The sequence below is a fragment of the Talpa occidentalis genome, unplaced genomic scaffold, assembly GCF_014898055.3.
Source record: "Talpa occidentalis isolate TD23 unplaced genomic scaffold, MPIMG_talOcc4v2.1 talOcc4.11, whole genome shotgun sequence".
NCBI classification, from domain to species: domain Eukaryota; kingdom Metazoa; phylum Chordata; class Mammalia; order Eulipotyphla; family Talpidae; genus Talpa; species Talpa occidentalis.
In genome coordinates, this window is record NW_023601104.1 from 72,035,505 (window position 1) to 72,060,255 (window position 24,751).

The 24,751-nt window shown below is 45.6% G+C and overlaps 1 protein-coding gene across 5 annotated transcripts in view; it reads right to left on the reverse strand.

The window, feature by feature from the left end:
- SPTB (spectrin beta, erythrocytic) overlaps positions 1-24,751 on the reverse strand; it is a 157,364-nt gene that overhangs the window by 54,121 nt on the left and 78,492 nt on the right. For 4 of the 5 annotated variants that reach the window (XM_037503503.2, XM_037503504.1, XM_037503507.1 and 1 more), the window contains one exon: positions 8,458-8,659. In XM_037503503.2, coding sequence (XP_037359400.1) covers positions 8,458-8,605 — 148 coding nt within the window. In that variant the 5' untranslated portion in view covers positions 8,606-8,659. Of the gene's footprint in view, positions 1-8,457; positions 8,660-9,924; positions 9,980-24,751 lie in introns of those variants that run through there. The other variant, XM_037503505.2, reaches the window with a different exon arrangement.

The following is a 24,751-nucleotide window of genomic DNA, read 5'->3' on the forward strand; positions in this document are numbered from 1 at the left end:
TAAAAATATTTGAAAGATATAAAAGTAATCACCCTATAGTTTAAAAAAAATAAAACAGGGTCTTTATATATTAAAGGGAAAGAAAAATGATCACAGACCAGTTTAAGTAAAAAGTTCCTCTTTTTTAATAAGGTTGGTTTTGATCCAAGGTTTGAAGATGAGAATGCTTTTGGAATGGCAGGGATGGAAACAGAGTTTGCTCAAAGCCCCTCAAGAGGAAACTGGCAAATGTGCATGTGTGTATATACATGTGGCATATGTGGGTACATGTATGCCTGTTTTAGGGGTGAGGGTGAGCAGCAGTTAACTGACCTAGAGCAAAGAATTTGAACAACAGTTTACGAAATTTGAACTTTCTACTTCAGGTAAAGAAGAACCTGGATGTTCTTAAGTAAAGCAACACCTCACTCACAATCTGCTGGAGGACAATGATTCTAACTGCCCTGCATAAATGGGGTTGGACAGGAGAGAGGACGGAGCCAGGGAAACCAGCTATGAGGTGGCTACAGAAGTCTGTGCTTGAGGTGACATAGCCCCATTGACATATCAACTATGGAAATGAAATCATAGGCTCTGATCTGAACAACAGCACAGAATGAGGATCAGCTGGCCCTAGCAGTGACTGTTCAGAGGCTGTAAGACATAAACAAAAATGAGTTCAAAGATTTGATTAAAGAGGCTTAAGAGGGCCACCCCGGTGGCGCAGCGGTTGAGCGCTGGGTTGCGAAGCTGCCCGCGGCCTCTGCGGCGCCGGTTCGATCCCCGGCTGCTTCCCGGCCACCAGAGGAGGATCCCACATGGCGCGCAGACCTCTCCTGCCGCCCGCTGCTCCCCTCAGCAGTGTACTTCGGTCCTTCTGCCTGCTCTGCTCCCCGCTCTGGGTCTGGTGAATTCTCTCACCCTCCCGCGCTTCTGACTGTACCCAGTGCATGTATAAACAAAACAAACAAACAAGCAAAATAAATAAATAAAACATGCCTCTATAAAAAAAAAATAATAAAAAGATTTAAAAAAAAAATAAATAAAGAGGCTTAAGAGGGTGATAGAAGAAGGAAAAATGGAAGGGGGGTTGGGTGAGAGTCAAAGGAGATAATGCAGGTCTGAAGGGTGGTCAAGAGGCCCAGGAGCAGTGCCCCAAATAGCACTGGGGTGATTTTTACCCATGGGGTTCCAATACTTTTTGAGCATGTCCTGCTGGGTGAAGTCCCTCATCTATAAAGGGGGGTGGTTATAGCTACATGCTTCCTACTCCAGAGTGGATGAAGGGTGATGAGACCATCTGGATAAGAAGCACCCATAGCACTAAGCAGCCGTACAGACCTCAAGAAGCACTATCACACACTCAGGTGATGACTGCAGGGAGGAATTACCCTTGCTGAGAACACGAGGTCACAGAAGTCATGACAGTCCAGGAGTCAGCTTAGTCTAGCCTAGTCTATAATTAACGGAGAACTTCTGGAACCCCCACTGACTTGCTCAAAGGGGTCGATTTCCTTTCTCCACACCAGGGAGCAAAGCTGCATGATCAGGGTAAAGTGGTGTGTGGTTAGTGTGGCTCTAAAGGTGACTCTCGGGCTACAAGAGATGAAAGGGCCTTAAGCATCATCTGGTTAGAGCCTCTCACTTTACAGGTGAGGAAACTGAGGCCCCAGGGAGCAGAAAAGTGACTTGGCCAAGGTCACCTAATGAGGGAGGCAAAAAGAATGATATTGCTAGGATGGACCATCTTCTCCTCACCTGGGGCCATCAAACCAGCTCCCAGTCTCCTTACCACCTGTTCTCTCCATTGGGGTCAGCACAATCTTAAAAACCCAACATACCATGTCACTTCTTGCAAAAGCACTTAGAAGGGTTGGGAGTAGTCTATCCCTCTGGCTGCTCAAGACCATAGCTTCCGTCCTGAGAGCCTGCAGCTCTTGCTGCTAAAGGTTCCCACCTTTGACCCTTCAACCCTGCCACTCCTCTGCAAATAATCCCTTCATTCAACTCCTCAGTCACCCCCCACACACACCCTTTTGGGTTGCCTGCTACTTCCTGCAGAGACTCTGAAGACACCCATGGCCCATGAAGGCCCTGTTATGTGGTTCACAGCTGACTCTCCTTCTCCATCCACCACGGCCCTCATGCTCTCAAACAAGCCCCAACTATCCTCGGATGAGTTCCACACTGTAGGTTATATCATGAACTCACAGTTCTCAGCTGGGACTTAGCTGCAAAAGAGCATTTATTATAATTTGTCATTATGCACATGTGCCTGTATGTATATAGATACACACATGATTGTTTGATCTACTTCCTTCTCACTAGACTGTAAAATGAGATTCCCTGGTTTATCTGGTTTCCAGAGTCTGAGGCCATAGGGTCTGGAGGCAAAATGCGCCGGGACACTCAGGCTGCTACCAGCTCCCTGTCATTCTCTCAATGACATAATAAAAAGCCAAAGTAAACAATTGCTACAGATGCTCTGAAAACCACACCCCCGGCACCTCTCCAGCCAAGAAGCCTGCAGCAAGGCCATGTCAAGTGGGGCATTGGGTGCTGGGGGCTGCCAGAAGCCAGTAGCTCAGTCAGGGCCAGGTGTCAGAGCCTGCCCTGGGGAACAAAGCTGACAGCCCACAGGAATGTCCCAAAGATGGAGGAGATTATTAACACAGCTCACTCCGCCTGCACTGCATAGGGAGGGAAGAGAGTCTTATTATTAACTTTGATGTATTAATATTTGATAAAGCATCTTCATGATGATAGATAGCAGTCACCCAGGAGAGGGGAACTGTATTGGTTCTGCAAAGCTTCTCAAAGAAAAGCAGCTTTTACTGAGAGGGGTCAGGGGGCGATGGGGAAGGTGTGTGCCTGGTGAGGGAAGCTCCCCTGGACCATACCATGCAGGCAGCGCCTGCTCCTCTCACAGGTCTGTCTGCATGGCCTGTCTAGGGGGAGGGGGTGGAGCTCATTGTGGCTGAACTCCAAGAGAAAGCTGCTGAGCCAATTATTTTTCTCTCTGACAGTACATTAAAATGATTGCTGGTGATTATAGATATTTCCATGAATAGTCTATTTTCCCAATATGTAGTCTCAAAATAAAGCTCCATTTTAGGTTTTGAAATCTGAGCAGTAGACATTTTAAAAACCTCTCACGAAGAACACCCTCTTTGCTCTCACGGCTCGCGTAAGAGAGACAATCGGACCACGAGCACCTGATGCCCTGGTCTGCAGAGGTGCATCTGACTCTGTCAACTTTACAGGCTGCCAAGATGTGCCGATGCTACCCACTGTGGCAAAATCTTGTCTTCCTGAAAGAAGTCAGTACCCTCCAGACATAAAGCCCTCCTCAGGTGACTGGGACACCTGGGTGCAGGGTCACCTTGGTGCAGGTGGGGAAAGGGGCCAAGGCTAAGCATCTCCTTTTGCCACCCAAGTCAGGAAGGAATCCAGACCACCCTCTCTGGGGAGACCCTGGGAGCCAAGGCCGTGGGCAGAGGGAGGCACGTCTGAGGGCTCAGATGGGGGTCACGGAACTTAACCTTGGGGCCTGGGTGCAGTAGGCCTGGAAGATGTTCAGGGCTCAGGGGCAGCAACCGTGCTTCAGAACACAGGGACACAGCCTGCAGAGCACCTGCTGCGCTGCTCCTTCCCTGGATTGTCCTCGGCCAACCTCACTCCTTGGCCTCATCTCATTTATAATAAGAAGGCTACAAACAGGTAATGCAGAAAGGAAGCTCATCCTTAGTTTGAAGCATCATTTGGAATCAGATTTAAAACCCAAACCAGAGTGGGCTACACAATTGTGTATACGTTGATTTAAAAGGGTGATCCTGTGCAGTCTGTAGTTTATCCCTCGGTAAACAGGCCAAAGAGGAGGAGGGAGGGCTCTCTCCTTCTCACTGGCTTCTCAGGGGGCTCTAGATTGCTCTCTGCATGGCAACCTTCTAGATGTCTCCGTGCACACCAGGGAGCTAGGAACCACGCAGTGGGTGCCACATGGGATGCCAAGCAGTGTGCATGTGTGAGGCAGAGTGGTTAGAAAGTGGGGAGGCTAAGGCACAGCGTATCTCTTTTGGTGGTATCTGTTACATTCCTCATCTTCCTCCTCCCTCAGGGCGACTCCGTCTGGAGGCAGCACCCTCACAAGTCACTGGGGTACACAGCCAGTGTACTCAGTGGTGAGTGGGCAGGCAGGCACGGGGGATAAGGAAGGAGAGCACAGAGGTGGGCAGTCTGGCTGGTGAAGTCCCGCAGCCTGCAGTGCTTCCCTTATCCAAAGGGCCACGAATGTGATGGAATGGCTCCCAGTACGAAAATGGGAAGGATAGGAAATGGGTGTGACAGTGAAGGTGGCTCTAGGGGACACTGGGAGCCTTCCTACCAATACATGAAGGCTAGAACCTTGTGGAGGGATAGGAACTTGGACTTCTCAGCTGCCCCCATTTCTCTAATCCTTTAAAGCAGGTTCACAGAGAAGGAAGGTCCTAGAGGCATCAGAACAGAGGATGGCCCCTATTTAGAATGAAGCCTCAGGGCACCCACCACTTAACCTCATGAAGAGCTGCTAGCTTTAGAGATTGATATTGAAAGAGAATGTTTGCCAGGGACCTACTGGGCAAATATTCCTGCTGGGCCCCCAGCCCTCTCCTTGGCATTGCCAAGGTCAAATTTCTCCCCTTCTAGGAATCTCCTGTGGCCTTTTCTCACCCATTTCCTCCCTTGACATTAGTCAGAGAGATCCACAGTTTCAAATCCCATTCTGTAGAGAGGGCTGGTGTTGGAACAGCAGCAAGGTAGTTTCCACACAGAGTATTCAGATGGCTTATTTAATTTGGCTTTGGGAAGAGAACTGCAAATGGTTTGAAAGGGAGAACAGAAAGTATTTCCTCTGGAACTGAGAGGAAGTTGACTTAAGAGGCAGGAAAGATGGAATCCAGTTAACCAAATGCATTTCTAACCATGGGTCACTAAGCAGACACAGACTATGCCAGAAAGAGCATCTAATAAGCACTCATTCTCCCTTGGTTTCTTGGGCCTCCCAGATCACCCTCACGCATTGCAGAGTTGCAGCTGGGATCTGACTGGCTGTCCTATGGGGAAGGACCTGCCCAGCATGGGGCTTTATGTCCACAGGCATTTAAGTCTCTGGGGATGGAGCTCAACACTGCAATTACAGGCTTTACCCCTAGTTCCCCTGGTCCCTGAGGCTTTCTTTCAACCCAGGTCTTCTAAGTCAAAGGAGTGTGGGGTTAAGAAGGTAAAAAGAGGCCTTAGAACAGGCCAAGGTAACCAAGTCAATGATTGAGCTAATGCTCTTGAGTGCCTGAAATTGAGAGAAGTAAAAGGACAGAAAGATATCCCCACATACAGGCATCCCCACTTTTTGAAAGTTCACATTACACAACTTCAACTTTGCAAAAGACCTGCATTGGTACCTGTCTTCACCAGCTGAAAGAAATTCAAAGAGGATTTTTGCTTTTACAACAAAAGGTGAAAATAGCATGCAGCATGTATCTTGTAGCAGCCATGCTGGAGGCGGTGCGTGCCAGGCACAGCGAGGTGTACCACCATGCCCCTTCTCCTGGAACTGCATTACGGCAGCTTTGTATTATGATAGCATTCCTGTTTTTACTCTAGGTCGGTGTTATTTAAGTTTTATGTGTTATTTGGTATGGTTTGGTAGGTTATTCTGGGGGTCTGGCAAAATTCCATCTAAATTAAATTAGTGGTAATTGCTTCTTCACTTTGTGCCACTTTTGTTCACAGCAGGTTTCATATGGATGCTTTGCTTTTGCATAGCAGGGGAAACCTGCATCACGAAGACAATTTCCAGTAAATACTAACATTCACCTAGCATTTAATCATTTATTTAAAAAGACTTTCATAAGCTGTATCTTATGTGATCTTCACAACTGTCTTGGGAAAGTACTACTGTCCCCATTTTACAAAACAGGAAATTCATTCAACCATCCTCGTTAGTGGGAACATTCATGGTGGAGCCATGAATCTGGGTCTTGGGACAAATTCTTCCTCATCCAAGACCTTCAATTTCAGAAAATTCCAGTCTCTCAAACTTTGCCACATATACCTATCAAGAAGTCTACCACCATCATATAAGAAATGCCTTCTTTACTTGAAAACCCTTAGGAATGAGGGGCCACTGTGGAGCATGTTGATATGCTGGTGACCAAAGACAGCTTCTGCTTCCTGAGCCTCTTTGGAAAGGCTGCTCCCTCCCTGCCTAAACCACCAGCACAGCCCCAAGACAGTACTGAAGAGAAAAATGTCAAGAAGTTAAAACTGACACTCCCTTTCTCTAGCTCCATCCAGCCACACTACTTAGCAGCAAAGCTTTAGCTTCTCTTTCAGATCACTCAGCATGGACCCTCCAGAAAGTTAGGAAGCCACTAGGTTTATGGTTATTTTTAAAAACCTGAATGGACCCCAAACTTCCATGTTTACCTGTTAGCCAGATGATCTGCATCACGAAGATGCAAGCATGTGACTCTACATTCAGATTCTCTGGAAGAGGAGACTCATGCTCTGGGTGAGGAATGGGCATAGCCCAGGCCAGGGGAGATGCTGAATAACCATTTCCTGGTCAGACCATTTCTGCCAATTTTTCAGGCTGCACATCACACATGGCTGCCATATCGCCACAGGCCAGTAGTATGGCCTGCAGCTCCCAACCCAGATACCGCCTTCTCCACAAACCAGTCCCTGATTCCCCCTGCATCTCCTCCTTTGTCTCTCATTAATATTTGATTATATACATTTTCTATACTTCTCTAATTTTATTCATGCTAATTAATTATGAATATCATCATTTCCCCCAAAAGAACACAAACTCCTTACAGACAGATATTACAGTGACTCCATCTCTGTGGTTACCCCTTCACATCCACACCTGGCTGGGGGGCTATCTGTGCACATACAGGGAATACAACAGATAACTGTTAAAATGGAATTTATTTTAGTTTCTTTAAAAAACAGAGTATCTGGGGAACAGATCAAAGGACCTCTGATAAAGGCAGCCCCACTCCTCATGCTGTCCTTTGGCAAAGCTTATGGAATATGGCACCTTTCTCCTTCCACCTGTATCACTAGGTGCACTGCAGCCAGATAGAATCAGCCAGAGATATAAGGAAGGTAAAACTAGACAGGCAAAGGCGAGGGTTCCAAGCTTGGTTATTTAGAAGTTAGACTTGCATACAAGTAAAAGCAAGGGCTTGATGCTATTATCTGTCCCCACAGAAAACCAAGGAAGGATTCTGTGGGGTTAGGGGTGGTGAGGAAATGAAGGAAAAAGAAAAGGAGCATCCTATAAAGATTAAGAACAGAAGGGTGATGGTTGAGACCTCAATGGATTACCCATTACAATAAGGGGATGAGATATCCCATTCTTTTTATGGAGATGGCACACCCAGATACTCTTGAGGTGAAAGGTCATTATGGTCTAGAGGGGCCTAGGGTCCTGCTTGAGCCTCAAGGTCAGCCAGACCTTGCATCTGGGAGCAAAGTGGAGGGAGGGAAAGTGGAGGAGTACTACCATGGACTTTGGATAGTCACAAATCATGGGGGCAGTGGGAAGTCATTCCAGAAAAAGGAGGGTTGCTTGCACCTGATTCTTACAGGTATAAGATGAGAACAGCCATCCAAGAGGAAAACAAGTCTGATTTGGGCCCATGAAGGGTAGAGCGGGTAAAGGAATCCACCCATACCCCACCCGGTACAAATCACACTTTCTTTTCTTGGCTAAGGACTTTGGGTCAGAATATTGCTACCCTGGGTTAGGCTCCAGGGAGGCAGTGGTCACAGGGGCTAGTGGGGAAAAAGAAATCTCTAAATCAGATCTCAGCCAGCAGGGGGAGAGGAAGCATTTCTACTAGAGATTTCATCTCTCTCTCTCTCTCTCTCTCTCTCTCTCTGAAACTGCCAAGTGAAAATCTAATTCCAGTGTAAGGTTGAGAGGTTTAATCCAGAAAATTCTCCTTTCTGAGCCAGTGTGGGAAGGATGTTATCTGTTCTGAATTTCATATCAAACCATTCTGTCCTTTTTGGACCACAGAGAGGATGATGACAACTCCTCTATCCAGGGCGAGGCAGCAAGCGGTGTGCACACAGAGGCTTCATGCACCTCTGCCCAGCTGGCCAGCCCCTCAGCCACTCCTTCACCCAGACTTTCTCTTACTTCTGACTTTGGCCACAGGTCATCCAGGACAGAAGCAGAGGGCAGAGCTCACTTGGCACCACCACCTGCCTGGGAGGCACTGGGGGACATGTGGGAACAGAGGTTTTCTGAGCCTATGCACCCTCCCGAGAGGCCTGGCCTCTCTGGAGTCACACAACCACATCTCCACCACCACCCCGCTGGGCTCACCCCAACACACACAGAGGATTCACCACAGGCAGGGAGGGGAGCAAGCCTGGGAGTGCAAGGACAGCTACCCTAACCCCCATGGCCCCAAATAGTACCTGCCAAAGCCTTGATCCGGGACCTCTCAAAGAGCCTGGCTGAGCTGTTGTCATTATCCAGTTCATCGTCCGGGGCATCCCAGCGGGCATTGATCCGGCTGTACGGTGGCTGGTTGCCCACGTTTTCAAACTCCGTGGCCGATGTCATGTTAGCAGGCTCTCAGCAGCTACGATGCCTGCCTCAGTCTTCATGGAAAGGTCCCTGAAGGGGACAGCAACACAGTCAGAGGGTTAGCTCCCACCCCCTCGGACTTTTTCTCAGCGGAAACTTATTCGGAGCATCCAGAAGAAGCAGATCCTTGTGGAAGCAGTGCACTGAGCCATCTGCTGGGCCATACTTCCTACCCAGGGTCTCTGGGTTGTTGGTTATAAAATATTGCAGCAGCAGCAACAACAGTAACAGCAGCAGTGGCGGTGGGGACAGAGAGCTGCATGCAGCAAGGGTCAGGACGGCCAGCAGGTGGAGATGTCAGTCGCTGCAAGCTGCTTTCTCCAAAGCCGCTGCTACCGCCGCGGCAAGCACCAGGGGTGGTTCTCCAGGGAGCCAGAGACAGAGGAAAGAACAGCCTCACCCAGTGGACTGTGGCCCGAACCCAACCTAGACCAGGAGGTGGGGCCATAGGAGGAGAGAGGGAGGCTGGAAGTTGGCTGAGTCACACTCCAGCATGAAGCAGTGGGGGGAGAGAGATGTGAGCTTTGAGATGCCACTGATGCCACCAGTCCAGCAGCTGTGCTGGGGGAAGTTTACGCCTCCCAGCAGCAAATTCAGAAAGCTGAGCTCTTGGTTTTGCCTTCTCTGAAGTGTGACAAGGGACTCAGACATGTCTCTCTGAAGCCCAGGGCAGACTGAGGAGCCCAATGAGCCCGTTGTCCAGTCAAGGCCATCAGCACGCTGAGGAGGTGGCGGTGAGGGAACCCCCAGACAGTGGAGCTGTGTGTGGTCATCTATGCAATGAACACAGGCATCAGCAGCAACAGGCCTGAGGCTGCCCACATCCCCATGTTTGTGCATTCCTTCTTTCATTCATTTCTTCATTCATCCATCATGATTAATTCAAATATGTAACAAGCCCCAACTGGGTGGCGGGTCCTGTGCTAAGGAATTTCGAGTAAGTGGGCAGGGCCCTGTCCCCAGGAGCTTATGCTGTGGCAGCCAAACACATACGCATTTACAATGAAGTGTGATGTGGGCCACACCTGGCGAGAGGAGGAGGAAGGCAAGGGCCTCCCTGCAGGGCTGGGTGTCAGGGGAGGGAAGTTTAAGGTGACTCCTAAAGGAAGCATACTGTGCAGGGATAGATGGAAAGGGGCGAGTCCAAACGTGGCAAACTTTGTGAACCTGGTGATATAACTGAAGGGTGAGGGCAGTGTTGGGGAGGGAAAAAGGAAGGTAAGAGGCCAGACTAGGTCCTGAATGTCTTGAGCCTTTGGAAATGACTGATTTCCCTTCAGCCTTAACTTCCTTACCTGTACCTGTCACTCATCAAGTTCCCAGGGAATTTAAGAGAATCCCAGATCAAGTCTGTAGGAGAAAACAAAGAGTTCAGAGTCTTTGTTTCCTAGAGAGCAAAGGAGGGCGGAGGGTGGGGAGGCAGAAAATGACAGTGTGGACAACCAGTGAGCCGTGAGGTAAACCATTCTGGCTATGAGAATATACACACAACACACATTCACACACACACACATCCAGCACACAGACAGTCTACACACACACTCATACACCCCAGTACACACAATGCACTCATCACACACACACATGCATGCATGCAGGCAGGCAGGCACACCCATGAACTGAAGCAAGCTCAACAATCCGAATATAACTGCAGTGCTACAGCCCTAATTTTTCAAGATAGAATCACTTCGGACTCCTTTTCCCAATCTGATTAATCAATCCTACCACATCCCTTTGAGGTAAGACAGGAGCCAGAATAATCCATCCTAATTACACAAAGAGAAAACCAAGGCCTAATACAGGATACAGCCTCCCCAAGGTCATCTAGGAATCACTGCCATGGCTGGGATCAAAAGCCAAACTGTAGCCCAGTCCATCCCTTTGAACCTATGGATTATAGGGACACAGGGGGGACAAACAAGGGCACCTGGGAACAAGGGCACTCTCCACCTTCCAGGACTTGGCAAAAGTGTTTCTGCTATTCAGAGGGGAGGAAAGTGGGGAAACCAGTCATCACCCCAAACACAGCAGGTGCCACAATGCCAGTCTTGTCCCCAGGAACACCCCTGTCCCTTTGGACAGTCTCTCATCTTCCACAGATGGGCACACTGCTTCAAGCTGTGATTTCCCACGCCATTGGCTGGGTAAAGATAACTGGGAATCACGCCCTGTCCTTTCCCCACTTCCCTTAAAGGGAACCCCCACTGACTGGGAGCTCTGAGTGCGAGAGGGACCGCCAGGCCCACCACCTCCCACTGGGCCACAGGCCTATGGCCTGAGAAAGGCTGAGCTGCCAGACGGGAGGTGAGATCAGATCCTGCGTGCAGGAGGTAACTGGACTCTAGCTCTCCTTGTCTCAGGCTATTTTTAAGAGTGGCGCACAGAGGCCCAGGCTGCAGGGCTGGCCGGGGGAGTGAGATTACCTTTACTGTGGCTCCGTAAATAAGTCTGCCCCAGAAAGATGAGCCTGAGCAGGCCGACCAGCAGACCCAGCATTCAAGACAAGATTGATAGCCTCGGGTGCAGTAGCGCAGCCACTCGACAACAATTCATCCTGCTTAAAAAACGCCATGCCTCCTGCAACCGCAGCTCAGAGAAGGCGGCAGCCAGGCAGCAGCTCTGCCGGGAATGTGAAAACACACATGTGTGTGTTTGAATACACAACTCGAGGTTGTTTTTAGAAGGGTCAGGTCCCCGCAGACATACACCAAGGAAAGATTCAGAAACCAAAGGGAAGCCTCTTCCCCTGCTCCCCAAGCCGTGCCCACCCAGCGGCCTGCCCAGATGGTGTTCGAGACTGGGGGGAGGGGGCGGTGTGCTCAGCAGCAAGGGGAGACTTGGAGAATCAGCTGTGAGAGGCAGAAGAGAAGAAAACAGGAAAGCTACAGATGTTTATTCCAAGAAAACAAAAACAAAAGTCTAAAGATATCTAAAGCCAAATTCACTCAGCACCTTCCTAGTATCAGCTTGCCTATTTCTAATAGTCTTAATGGCCCTTCAAAGAGCTAACTATAAAGAAAAGGCAATGACTGAAAAGAACAGTGTATGTTGGGGTTCACGGACGACTAACCAAACAGGGAAGCAAGGAAATGACATTTCAGTTGGTGTCTGAGGAGAACTTGCCACATTTTTTAGGCTGTAAGTCATTTGTGCCTCTAAGTGGCCCTTCATGAGTACGGAGGACAGCAGGTACATGGCTGAAAATAGACCTTAAACTGTACCTCACTCCCCTGCCAGCACACCCAGGACAAAGGCCAAGGAAGTAGTTCCCTGTTTATCCACACCCCAATTCACCCTCAAGCCCCCAAAGAGTCATCCCTTTAGTCCACCAGACCCTTGTCAAAGTGTGGGGGTGGTCTTCTCCAGCTTGTGTGGCTTCAAGCCCAGGACAGCCCACCTTCTCCATCATCCACCTGCCTCTCTGGTACCGGAGCCGGTCCATGTCCAAAGGCACGGTACAGAGGCTCGCCCTCACCAGCTGTGCTTCTGGCGCCCCCTGTCCCTAGAGCCCTAGCTGAGTCCCTAGAAGACTTGTTGGCTGCTCATCTGACCAAGTGCGCTCACTTACAGCAGTCACATAACTGACAACGCACAGCTCCACCCTTCACATGTGTGTCCAGGAACCCATCTGCTTCTGCCATCAGGTGTGAGGCCCAGAAATCAACCTCAGGTGCTATGCCCTAGGGTAGCTGGGAACCAAAGAAGCTGATGGATACAGCAGTAGCTCCTCTTTGACCTGGGTCTGGGGATGCTGCCGGGACTCCAGTTAAGACTCACTGTGGCGGCCTGATGTGCTGAGCAGGAGAAGAGGGGTGTGCTTCTCTTTTCTTACCCTCCCTGCCCATCTCCTCTTTTCTGGGCCACTCAGACCTCAGAATTGACAAAGCCCACAGGTCTGTCAAGAGCGGGACACGGGGGCAAATATGGGGTGATGCCATGCTTCTTCTGCAGGTGCGTGTGGAGGTTGTTGCAATAGCTCCGACACCATCTTCTTTAAGCTGAGACTTTAGACCCACTCTACTTTCATTTTCTCTCCAATTATAAGGTCTCTCGTCCTCAACTGCTGTCTGTTTTGCCCTGCCCAAATCCACTTTGCTATCCCAAGCCTACTTTTAATATATTTGGCACTATGGCAATCCAGGCCAGGGATTAAATCCTAAGGTTTTCCTGGTAACTTTTCTGCCAATGCATTTACCAAAAGTGAGTCTCCTACTTTCTTCCATCATAATATTACTGCATATTCACAGGCACCTTAAAGAACAAATACATAAATACACATACACGTGTACAAACACACTCACTAAAATGGCATGAGAACAATGAGACACCCAGTACAGAGAATTCTAAATCTAAGTCCTAACCTCCTCCCCACCCCCAAGATCTAGTCTGGCACCTCCATCTGTCTACCAGACATCCTCACCAAAAAATTATAGCTCTGTCTCAATATGGCTAAGACTGAGCACATAGCTCTCAGGATGGCAGAACAGGAGTTTCAGGAACATGGGATGCCAGTGGGGCCCAGGTAAGCTATCACCTGTGGATGACCTCTCCAGCAGGTGGGCATCACTAACAGTGCCCGGGCCGAGTGGCTCTCCTCCCCAAAGCACATTCAGCTCTTCCACTCCACATTTCTCACCCAGCCTGCTGGCTACCAGTCTAGCAGGGCCAGGGTGAGGCTCAGGGTTCTTTATCCTGTCCATGTTTGCCACCATCAAGGTCCCCATGCATGCACTATCCTGGTCATTATAGTCCGTTGCTATTTGGTGAGGCCTTAGCCAAAACCTTCCTGCTCCTGTTTTTGTCCTCAGGCAGGGACTTCATGTCACAACTTGCTCACCCTCATCATGGAAAAATCTCCTACTAAGAACTGGCTCCAGTTATGCTGCAGCTGTTGGAATGGGGGAGGGGGTGGCTTCACAGCCCTGATGGTTCTTACAGGGATTTGGTTGGGGAACAGGTGCTGCTCAACTTTGATATAAGGATTGGCCCATCTGATCTCTATCTTAATAGCATCTATCAGCACCTCACCTCCTACACAGGGGCAAATGACTAAAGGGAAGAGGAGAGATGAGATTCTTCATATATGTAGTTCTCAAAAGTGATCCTCTACTGGGATCCTCAGGCTCAATATCTACATTTACAGAAAGTTGTTACAACCCAGTCCTACTTCTCTCCCAAGTCCTTCCAAGTTAGCAACTGGACTCCTCTCCCAGAATAAATTAACATTTTATGGCAGTTGGGTTGAAAACTCAAATGTCCACTTTCTCTTCTTCCATGGAGACTTTTTCAAAATGCCCACAGTCATGTCTCATCTCTGATGAAAACTGCCCAGGGAGATAGTGTAGGCTCAGCCTTAGAAATGGAAAGAAACAGTGTAAATAAATTATTTAAAATAATTGTTGAGATATTTCTTACGGAGAAATTGACTCAGAAAAGACCATAAAAAAATAAAACCACTGAGGCTGATGGGGAATTCAATAATGGGGTCAAGTTATCAATTCCTGAATTCACAAATAAATCTTAGCAGCACTGAAAATAGGACAATTAGATACTTGTCTGATGTATCATAAAGGACATCATGACCAATGACATTCTTGCAAAAGAAGTTGAACCTCAACCTGATCAAGTTTTTAGAACTAACTTCCACATTTACAGGAATTGTATGTGATAAAGAGAGAAGTTAAAAGACAAGAGGAAGCAAAGAGACAAAACTCAGAAGGTGGGACATTCTATAGATAACTGATTTTACTTCAATAAGTCAGTGCATTTAAAAAGAAGCAGGAATTGCTATAGATCAAAAGACTTAAGAGATCTAGTAGTAAATGTAATATGTAACTTGTTTGGATGTTAAATCAAGCAACTATCAAAACACATTTTTGAGAACCAGGGATATCTGAGTTATAGACTTAATATTAGATAATAACCAGAAATTAGAGTCATTTATGTCAGGTGTGATAATTAGTTATGCAAGAAACAGAACATATTTAGAGATATTGAAGTATGTAGGGAGTGGGCATGACTTGTAGTCTGAAATTTGCTTAAATACAGTGGGGAGCAAATGAAATTAAGTGTTGCCTTGGGGTAAGACACATGATACTTTTGATATCTATTTAGAAAATTTGTACACTAAAATGTTAACTTTATTATTAAAATGTTATCAATGTTATTTAAAAAATAGTCATACAGGGCCTCCCCAGTGGCGCAGTGGTTGAGAGCTGGGCTGCGAAGCTTCCCGCAGCCTCTGCAGCAACGGTTAGATCCCGGCCACCGGGCGAGGGTCCCACATGGTGCGCAGACCTCTCCTGTCTCACCCACTGCTCCCCTCAGCAGTGTATTTCGTCAGTCTGCCTGTTCTGTTCCCCGCTTTGTCTCCGGTGAATCATCTCACCCTCCCGTGCATCTGGCCTGTACCCTGGTTCTTGTATAAATAAAATAAATCTTAAAAAAAAAAAAAAAAAGCTACCCTTTAAAAAAAATTAAAAAAAAAAAAAGGTAATGCCTTTTTATTGCCATGCATAGTCTGACTCCAGTCTCCCTCTACAAGCTCCTCTCCCTATATGTGACACACGCCACCAGCAGGCTCCTTTCAGTTCTTCAGGTCATCCTGTCCTCCCCAGCATGTGTGCCCTCTGCCTGGGGCACTTTGTGTCTTCTCTACAGCCAGGGCATCCTGCTTGACTCCTCTGTAGCTTGACTCCTTGCAGCACTCCTCCTAATGGTAATTATTCCTACATCTGCTGGTTTCTTTGTTTTTTTCCCTAGACTATAGACACCTTGCAGGCAGCAGTCATGTCTGCCTTATTTGTTATTGCATTCCAGTGCTTAGTACTGTGTCTGGGGCATACAGGTGCTCAGTAAATATTCTCCTCCTGGGCCTCCCCGGTGGCGCAGCGGTTGAGTGCTGGGTTGCGAAGCTGCCCGCAGCCTCTGCGGCACCGGTTCGATCCCCGGCTGCTCCCCAGCCACTGGAGGAGGGTCCCACATGGCGCGCAGACCTCTCCTGCCGCCCGCTGCTCCCCTCAGCAGTGTACTTCGGTCCTTCTGCCTGTTCTGCTCCCCGCTATGGCTCTGGTGAATTCTCTCACCCTCCCGCGCTTCTGACTGTACCCAGTGCATGTATAAACAAACAAACAAACAAACAAATAAATAAATAAAACATGCCTCTATTAAAAAAAAAAAATATTCTCCTCCTAGAATTCTAAGCTCAAAGTCTGGAGCTTCTGTTAACTCCTCCATCCCGCCCTCTCCTCAATCCACATACTCCTCGTTCAGTCAGCTCATCCAAGTATTGAGTACATGTGGGAGGATGTTATTCTTAATTTCCCACTCAATAGTCACTCATCACCAAGGCCAGTCATTACAACTGTAATGTGTCTCTCATTCATCATTCCTTTATGTTCTGAAGTTTCCACTTCCCTTCAATCCCTTACCATTTTCCCACCTGTATCTGTGTAATGGTCCGGTTCTGTCTGTTCAGAGACTGTCTTGTTTCGGCACTTTCAATACACACTGTACAGCTCTCATAACAATACGCTATACCCATGAGCTTTCAGCAACTCTCCACCACACAGAGTCTAATCCAAAGCCCTTTGGTGCTGAACTCATAGCCACGCTAACTCTGCTTCCATTAGGGGAGGATCCTAGTTGGAGGAGGATCTATAGGTCCCTCTTCTGTGGTTCTAAAACTTTATGTCATATCCCATATACTGAACATTTGACATCTCGCCTTGAAATTTAAAACAAATACAATTTTCAAACATTTGGAAACAACACTATTTTCATAAAATCTCAGTGAAGTCAGTTTTCTCCTTTCCATGCATCCTCTATGCCAAAGGGAGCTGTCAAGACAGACCCAGGGAAAACTGATGATGGTCCTCGCACCAATACCCTTCCTCAAGCCCATTCCCTCTCCACCTTGCCATCTCATTGCCATTACTGGTGAGGCCAGATTCCCACCATCCTCCCCTCTGTCAATCCCTCAAATGCTAGGATGAAGATAACCTTTAGCTCTTTATCCCTTCCATCTTCATAACATACTCAAGTCTTTCCCAGCCTCAATAAAACCTCTCCTTGCCATCCTTTCTCTCCCTTTCAGAGCCAAATTTCTTGATAAAATTGCCAAGATACAAACAGGTGACTTAAAAGAAAAGGAAACCCAAAAGGCTAAAACCCCATGAAGAGACACTCAAGCTAATTAAGTTACCCAAGAAATGCAGATTAAACAAGAAGGAGACACCACAGGCAGACTGGATAATGGGAGGGGTCGATGGTGATGTGCAGAGCAGAAACCTCGAGCATTGCCAGCAGAGCGTGGACTGGCCCAGCCACTTGGAGGGCAGCCTGCCAGCACTCACGCAGGTTACTGTCATTCTGTAGCTCTGCTTCTGGGCATAGAGACCAAGGAAATTCTCACACAGGTATAACAAGGGACATAGACCAGGATGCTTGCTGCAGCACTGGCTGAGGTGGTGGGTTGTAGAGATAAACTGTGTGCCCATCACTGGGGGATGGAGAGTAAAATGGGAGAATGAACACAAGGTGGACACATGGCAGATGGGAGGATCTTAAAAATAGCACTGGTAAAATAAATAAGAAGCAAGTTGAGCTTATAACAGCATTGATACAACTTAAAACAGATGCATAGAGAACAATATACATAAGAACAGATACAAACAAAAGGAAAACTCTCAAACATATGGAAATAGTTGCCTGTAGGTGGAATGAGAGGAGTGTAAAAGGAAATTGGAAATAAATCAATCAACTAGTCAGGGGAGGGACCTTGTCTAGTGAATGATGGTGATGAACTGGGAAATATGATGACCTCTGCCCACTGCTCCTAAGGTAAGAACAGATATAGCATCTTTAACTATATTCATGAGAGTTTTCTCATCTCATACCCACTTTACTTATCAATTGGTTAAAATCTGGCTTCCTCCATCATTCATGAAACTATTCTTGCTATAGGTGACCAATACCTCCCTTCCTTAATGCTTAAAACAAATGATTTTTAGGTATTATCTTGACTTCTCAGCAGTGTTAAATTCTGTTGACCATTCCAAAAGTTCCTGAAATCATTTCTTTTGCCTTCCAGGACATGTTCCTTGCGCTCTCTCTCTCTTTTTTTTTTTTCCTTACTCTCTCTTAACTTTCTGACCCTTCTTCCTTGGTCTGCTCTGTGGGTTACTTTTCTTTTGTCCCATAAATCATGATGCCCCCAAAGTTCTATCCTGGGACCCCACTCCACTCCTATCTGCATACTCTTCCTAGGCTATCTCCCTCATTTCCATGACTTGAATTACTATCTCAAACTAATGCTTTCCAAATCTAACTCATCAAATTCCATTTATAATTTCCAATTTCTCTCTGAACATTTACCTGGAAGTTCCACAGGCCCCTCATACCCAATATGAGCCTGAAATGAATCCATCACCATCCCTGTCCAGTCCTTCCTGTCATGTTCCCTGTCCACAAAAATTCCAATGACCCAAGAAAACCTGGGGTGTCATGATCTCCCCCATGCCTTCTCTCCTACGATCTCATCAATTTGGTACCCTCAGTGTCTCTCAATTCTTTATCCTACTATGTCTCCATTACTCCCCCTCATAAGTTTAGTGGTTTCCTGCTGATTTCTTTGTATCTCCATTTGCTCAGCCCATCCTCTATACTGCAGTCAGAAAGATCATGCAAAATGATCTTAGAACACAAATATGATAATGTACTTCCATAGTTTAATGGTGCTTTTCTACCTCAGAAGATAGATTAAAACCCACAATAAATCATAGTCACTGCCCTTTGTGATCATCCCCTATCTGAACACTGTTTCCACCCAACCCTTCCTCCCAACTCCCCTCAATTATATACCCCTGCCTTAATAAGCTCTATTCATAGTCTTGGCTCTCTCTGGACACTCTCTTTTAATATACTGTTTCCTAAATTCAGAAAACCCTTTTTTTTTTTTAAAAGATTTATTTATTTATGCACATAAGAGCTGGGGTACAACCAGAGGTGTCAGGGGTGAGAGGATTCACCAGAGACAGAGTGGGGAACAGAACAGGCAGACTGACTGAAACACACTGCTGAGGGGAGCAGTGGGCAAGTCAGAGGAGGTCTGCTGCGCCATGTAGGTATCTGCCTGGCCAGGGATCGAACTCTTGCTGCAGTGGCTGCGGGTAGCTTCAGAATGCTGTGCTTAACCCCTTGAGCCACCAGGGAGGCCCAAAACACTCCTTTTTTAGAACAATTTATCCTTCAGAATTCGCCTTGACCTTCACTTCCTTCCAGAAACCTCATCTCCACCGCCATCCCCTGTGCAGTGAGAGTCGGGAAGCTTCTCATCATATTCAGTGCTCACTTTCATCAAAGCATTCAAACACACTGTAGGATAATAATTTATTTCTATCTTTCCCAATAGACTGTAAGTTACTTGAAGCCAGAGACATCCTTATTCATTCTTTTGTCCCAACTGCCCAGCGTGATGCCAGGAATAAGAAAAGGGTTATAAAATGTTGAATGCAGAATGCAGAGCATTGCAACTTATGAGGATAAGAGGGGCTCCTTCAGAGGACACTATTTGGAAGCCAGCTTGGAGGTCAAGGTGGGAAGGGAGTTGGAAATGCAGCCTGGAGCAGTAGTACCATGGATTCAAGTTGGGCATCGATCCCTTCATTGTCACAGTTGCCCCTGATGCCTCAACCACACATTCCTGCCATTTTTCCCTCTTTGGCTGGACTGTGGTTACAGACGGGGTGGGCAGTGACAATAGGGCCATGGTCCTACAACTGTCTGCAAATCTCAAACCCTGCAGAGCTGCTCTGGCTTAGCCCCGGCCTCAGTTTCCTTAGCTGAAAATACAGGTGAACTCAACTAGCCAGGAAAACTCCAATCCACTTAAGTTGAGAAGCCTTTTTATATATTTTTTTCTTGTGTCACAGAAATGTCAGTCATAGATGGTTTCTATCCATGTATCTCTGCCACATGAACAAAAAGGAGCTATTTTAAAAGTTGTGTCTATGAATAATATATGTTATGAGGGCCAATTTAGTTATTCATTTATGTTAGAGATTTTAAAATAATCAAATTAAAAGCAATCTTTTAAAAGTTGCTTGGGCCCATGAGGGTTCCTGAGGGAACAGTTGTTGGCTAGAGGGTTTTCCCATCCTGAGCCAGGATGGGTCTCACACAGGAGGACTGGCCTCTGAGATTTACACGAAGCTGCCTAGAAGCGAGCAGCAAAGGCAAGTGCTATCTCTTCAGACCTGGCAGGGCCAGTTCCTGCCCTGCACAGTCTTACAGGCCTGCAGAGAGAGAACCTTTGGGCCACTAGTGTCCACTTAGTCCCCTTCCCTTGGTTCTGCTAATGGAAACCATAGGGACTGGCTCATGTATTCACTCTGCTACCCACAGTCCTCCGGAAAAGTACATGGCTCATTATAGAACTGTGTAGAAGGGCCTAAAACTAGGAAGGGAACCTGGAATTTACTAAGACCTTTATGTATAGTGCCCCATTTATATACACCTACACTCAAACTGTTAGCTGTTATTTCTCTGTTCTTCCATATGTCACTTAACTACTCTGTACCTTAGTTTCCCCATCTGTAAAATGAGGGACACACCCTGTACTTCTGTGGCCTCCAGCGTCCAAATTCTACTCTTTTTATACCTGCAGCTTGAAGGTATCTTACAGTCACCTTTGTAGTTAGGTGTGGCTGTGTGATCGAATGAGCAGAAGTGACATGCATGTTACCCATAAAAATCTTCCCCATAATTCTCTTTCCTAATTCCTAGGACCTAAAGGATCAGGCCACAGATGGAAGAAGCTGATTTTCTGTATAATTGTGGGGAGCACAGCTTCCTCCTTAATTTATATCCATTTACTCATCTATAATAAAATTAAAATAAAAATTTATTTTAAAGTTTCTATGATAACAGTTAATTCATATACTTACCACATGAAACTGTTGTACAGATTAAACAAAGTTATATGGAAAGGATGTATAAGCTGTATAGCACCATAGATAATCCAAGGTATTGCTATTTGCAATACACAGCATCTCTCATTATCAAGTTCGTGGGTCTGCTCAATATTCACTCTCTCAGAGCAAAAAGTTAAGTGCATGGTAGGTGGAGTCTACTGGGCTTGTTCTATTACCCCTTCTGCAATTCTCATTCCCTTTCATCTCTGCCTCAAGCATCCATAGGCTCCCACCCTCTCTTGATGCCAGGTTCTTCCACTGGGTTGAATGACCCAAGCAGTACTCTTTTAGACCTACCCTGACATCTCCACTTTCAAACAAAATTGACTTTGACAACTTAATTCCCTGTCATTTTAAGGTCCTCAAAGGGAAAGGTGCCATTTTTCACTCTGGAGGTCTTTGTGCAAGGGAGATACTCAATTAGTACATGTTAACTGGACGGAACAAGCTGACTCTCTTCTCAAGGATCCAGAGTATCCTGCCCAGGGAACACTGTTAAATAAGGGCCTTATGGGATTATAATACCTCACACAAATAAGGGTTTTGAAAGAGTCAGTTAAGGAACCAAACCAGGCAAATGAAATGGTTGGGCCTCCCTGGTGGCGCAGCGGTTGAGCGCTGGGCTGTGAAGCTGCCCACAGCCTCTGCAGCACCAGTTTGATCTCCGGCTGCCAGCGAGGGTCCCACATGGTGCGCAGACCTCTCCTGCCATGCCCGCTGCTCCCCTCAGCAGTGTACTTCGTCAGTCTGCCTGTTCTGTTCACTGCTCTGGCTCTGGTGAATTCTCTCACCCTCCCATGCTTCTGACTGCACCCAGTGCTTGTATAAATAAATAATAAATCTTTAAAAAAAATGGTTAGGTTGCACAGGCTACTCAGCATATTCAAATCAAGTAAGGGATTCAACTGCACCTACAGAGAAAGCTCCTCTTAGAGAATCCCTAAAACACATGGACTTAATTTTATGTACAACTTGTGCTGCAAGGTAGATTCTATACGAGGAGAAGGAACAGCCCAAGGTTAAAGAACATAGAAGGGGGTCAGAATGAAGTCTACATTTCCTGCCTTCTAGAGTATCCTGAGATCTCTTATCCTCACTGCTGGCCTGGCCATGGCTAGGGACTTTGATGTATTAGCCAATCCTATTCTAGCATCCTGTATTTGATGACAGAATCAAGTCAAGTATTCACAAGTAGGTTGGCACTGGTTAGTCACTAATACAACAGATTTTATTAAATAACAGTAGCCCAAACCATATAGAATACTTAAGTGTCAACAGAACCAAATATATGCAAGAATAGGCTAAAAACTATGAAAGATTGATGAAAGAAATTAAACATCTAAAAAAATGGAGAACTTATACAATGCCCATGGATTAGACTATTCAGTGTTTTTAAGATGTCATTTTCTCCAAGACTGATCTATAAATTCAATGCAATGCCAATCAAAACTCCTGCAGGATTTTTTTATTTTTGGTATAAATCAAGCAGATTCTAAAATTTACATAAGGCAAAGAAAATAGAACAGCAAATCTACTTTTGAAAAGAACAAAACTAGGGGACTCAGATTACCTGACTTCAAGATTCACCCTAAATCTACAGTCTTCAAAATAGCATAGTATGGCACAAGTATTTACAGACAGATAAACTGAATAAAGTCCAGAAATAGACTGGCAATATACATGGGCAATTTTGTGACAAAGTTACAAAAACAATCTAATGAAGAAAGGATAGTCTTTTCAACAAATGGTACTGAACAAATGGACATCACATGAGAAAGGAAATGAATCTCAACCATACCTCACATCATATATAGAAATTTACCCAAATTAGATAATTTACCCAAATTAGATAATAGATCTAAATGTGAAAGCTAAAACTATAAAACTTCTAGAAAACAGGAAAGAAATCTTTGTGAGGTTAGGTTAAGCAAAATATTTTAGATATGTCAGCAACAATATGATGCATAAAAAATTCAGGTGTCATAAAAGAAAAATTTGATCAATTTGACCATCAAAATAAACAGAGTCTGCTCTTTGAAAGATTAAGAGAATGAAAATAAGCTGCAGACTAGGAGGAGGTATTTGCAAAACATTTTTCTGATAAAGGACTTAAATCCAGAATATATGAAGAACTCTCAAATCACATTAATAAGAAAAAATATTCTCTTGATTAAAATGAATAAAAAAGTATAGGTGTTTCATCAAAAACTACATGCATGTCAAATAATTATAAGATAAGATATTCAATTTCATTTGTCATTAAGGAAATGCAGATTGAAACCACAATACTACATACTATTCAGGAGAGCTATTTCTTTTAAAATGCTGACAATAGCAAGTGCTGGTCAGGATGCAGATCAAATGGAGTTATTAAACATTGCTGGTTGGAATGCAAAAATAGTACAGCCACTTTGAAAACAGTTTGGCAGTTTCTTAAATTAAACATACATTTACCATATGACCTAGCAATGCTACTCCTACGTGTTTTTACCTAGAGAAACGAAAACATAGCTTCCACATAAAAGCCTCTATGCAAAGTTTATATAGCAGTTTTATTAACAATACCCCAAATAAGAAATAATTTAAATGTTCATTAATTGGTGAATGAGTAAACTAACTATGAAAAATTCACAGAAAAGGAATACTACTCAGTGATAAGAAGGAAACAAATGATATACACTCAACATGAATGAATCACAAATACATTATCCTAAGTGGAAGAAGCTGGACTCAAAAAGTTACATACTGTAACATGATTCCATTTATATGACTCTGGGAAAACAAAACTATAAGGACAGAAAACAAAGCAGTGCCAGGAGTTAGGGTGAAGGAGACGCTGGCAACAAAGGGACATGAGGAAATTTTGGGGGGGTGAAGATGGCTGTGGTGGTTTTACAGCTGCATGCATTTGTCAAAACCTATGGAAATGTACTTTGAAGAGTAAATTTTACTGTATTAAAAAAACCAAATAAAAAGACAAAAACTAGGTGGTGGTGCAAAGGGTTAAGACACAACCTATGAAGCAATCCGCAGCCACTGCAGCACAAGTTCAATACTCAGCCAGGGAGCAACCCACATGGCGCAGCAGACCTCTCCTGACTCACCCGCTGCTCCCCTCAGCAGTGTATTTCAGTCATTCTGCCTGTTCTGTTCCCCACTATGTCTCTGGTGAATCCTCTCACCCCCTACACCTCTGTCCTGTACCCCAGTTCTGGTATGCATAAATAAATCTTTTTTAAAAAAGACAAAAACTGTTTATTGAGAACCTATCATTATTATGAACTGCTCAGGTAATGATGTAAAATAGTTGTTACATTCTGAAATAATGAGAGGGTTTTCTGGAGGAAGATACTATAATGGAGAATACGAATATGGCACAGACATGGATTCTGCCCTCAGAATTGCCTAAGACATGGATATCAACAACGTTACAAAAAACACAGAACTGTTTTAAGTGTCAAAAGAGAGGCGTAAATAAAATGTCATGGGATTACAGCAGTGGGACAGAATATTAAAAGATAGAGAAACTAGGGAAATTTTTCTGGAAGAGGTAATAGCTGAGCTGGGTGCTGATGACAGGGCTCATGTAAGCAATGTTTCTCAGAGGTCTCCTCCGCAGTTTCTCCTGGATCCTCCTAAAGACCCTATGGACTAAGTGGGAGAGACATCATCGATCTCAGGTTCAGTTAAACAAACTAGACTTAGAGATTAAGTACTTAGAATGGGCTACTTCCTGCCTTTCTGGCCACTGAGAATACCCCACCATGCTAACATGCTTATTTGGATCTTTCCTGCATATGGTAATGACAGTCAGCAGAGTGGATATTTTTTGTGACATTTGTTTAAACTCACGGTTCAACGAAATACCTTTTATAAATACTAAAAAATCAAAAACTTTAAAAAATTGTAAGGATAATGTGGACTGCCTCAAATACATGGTCATATACATAACTCTGGCATTATTTATAGATGCATCCCCAGAACTTAACAGGGCAAGAATGTTGCACTTACTCTTGGAGGACACCAGTTCCCCAAAAGAAAGCTGAAGCTATTCTAGGAAACCTCCTTGTGACTTGAAGAACACCTGTTGATATACCTCACCTGGCTGAAGTGTGACCCCTAGAACCCTTTCTTCATCATTCCTTCATGT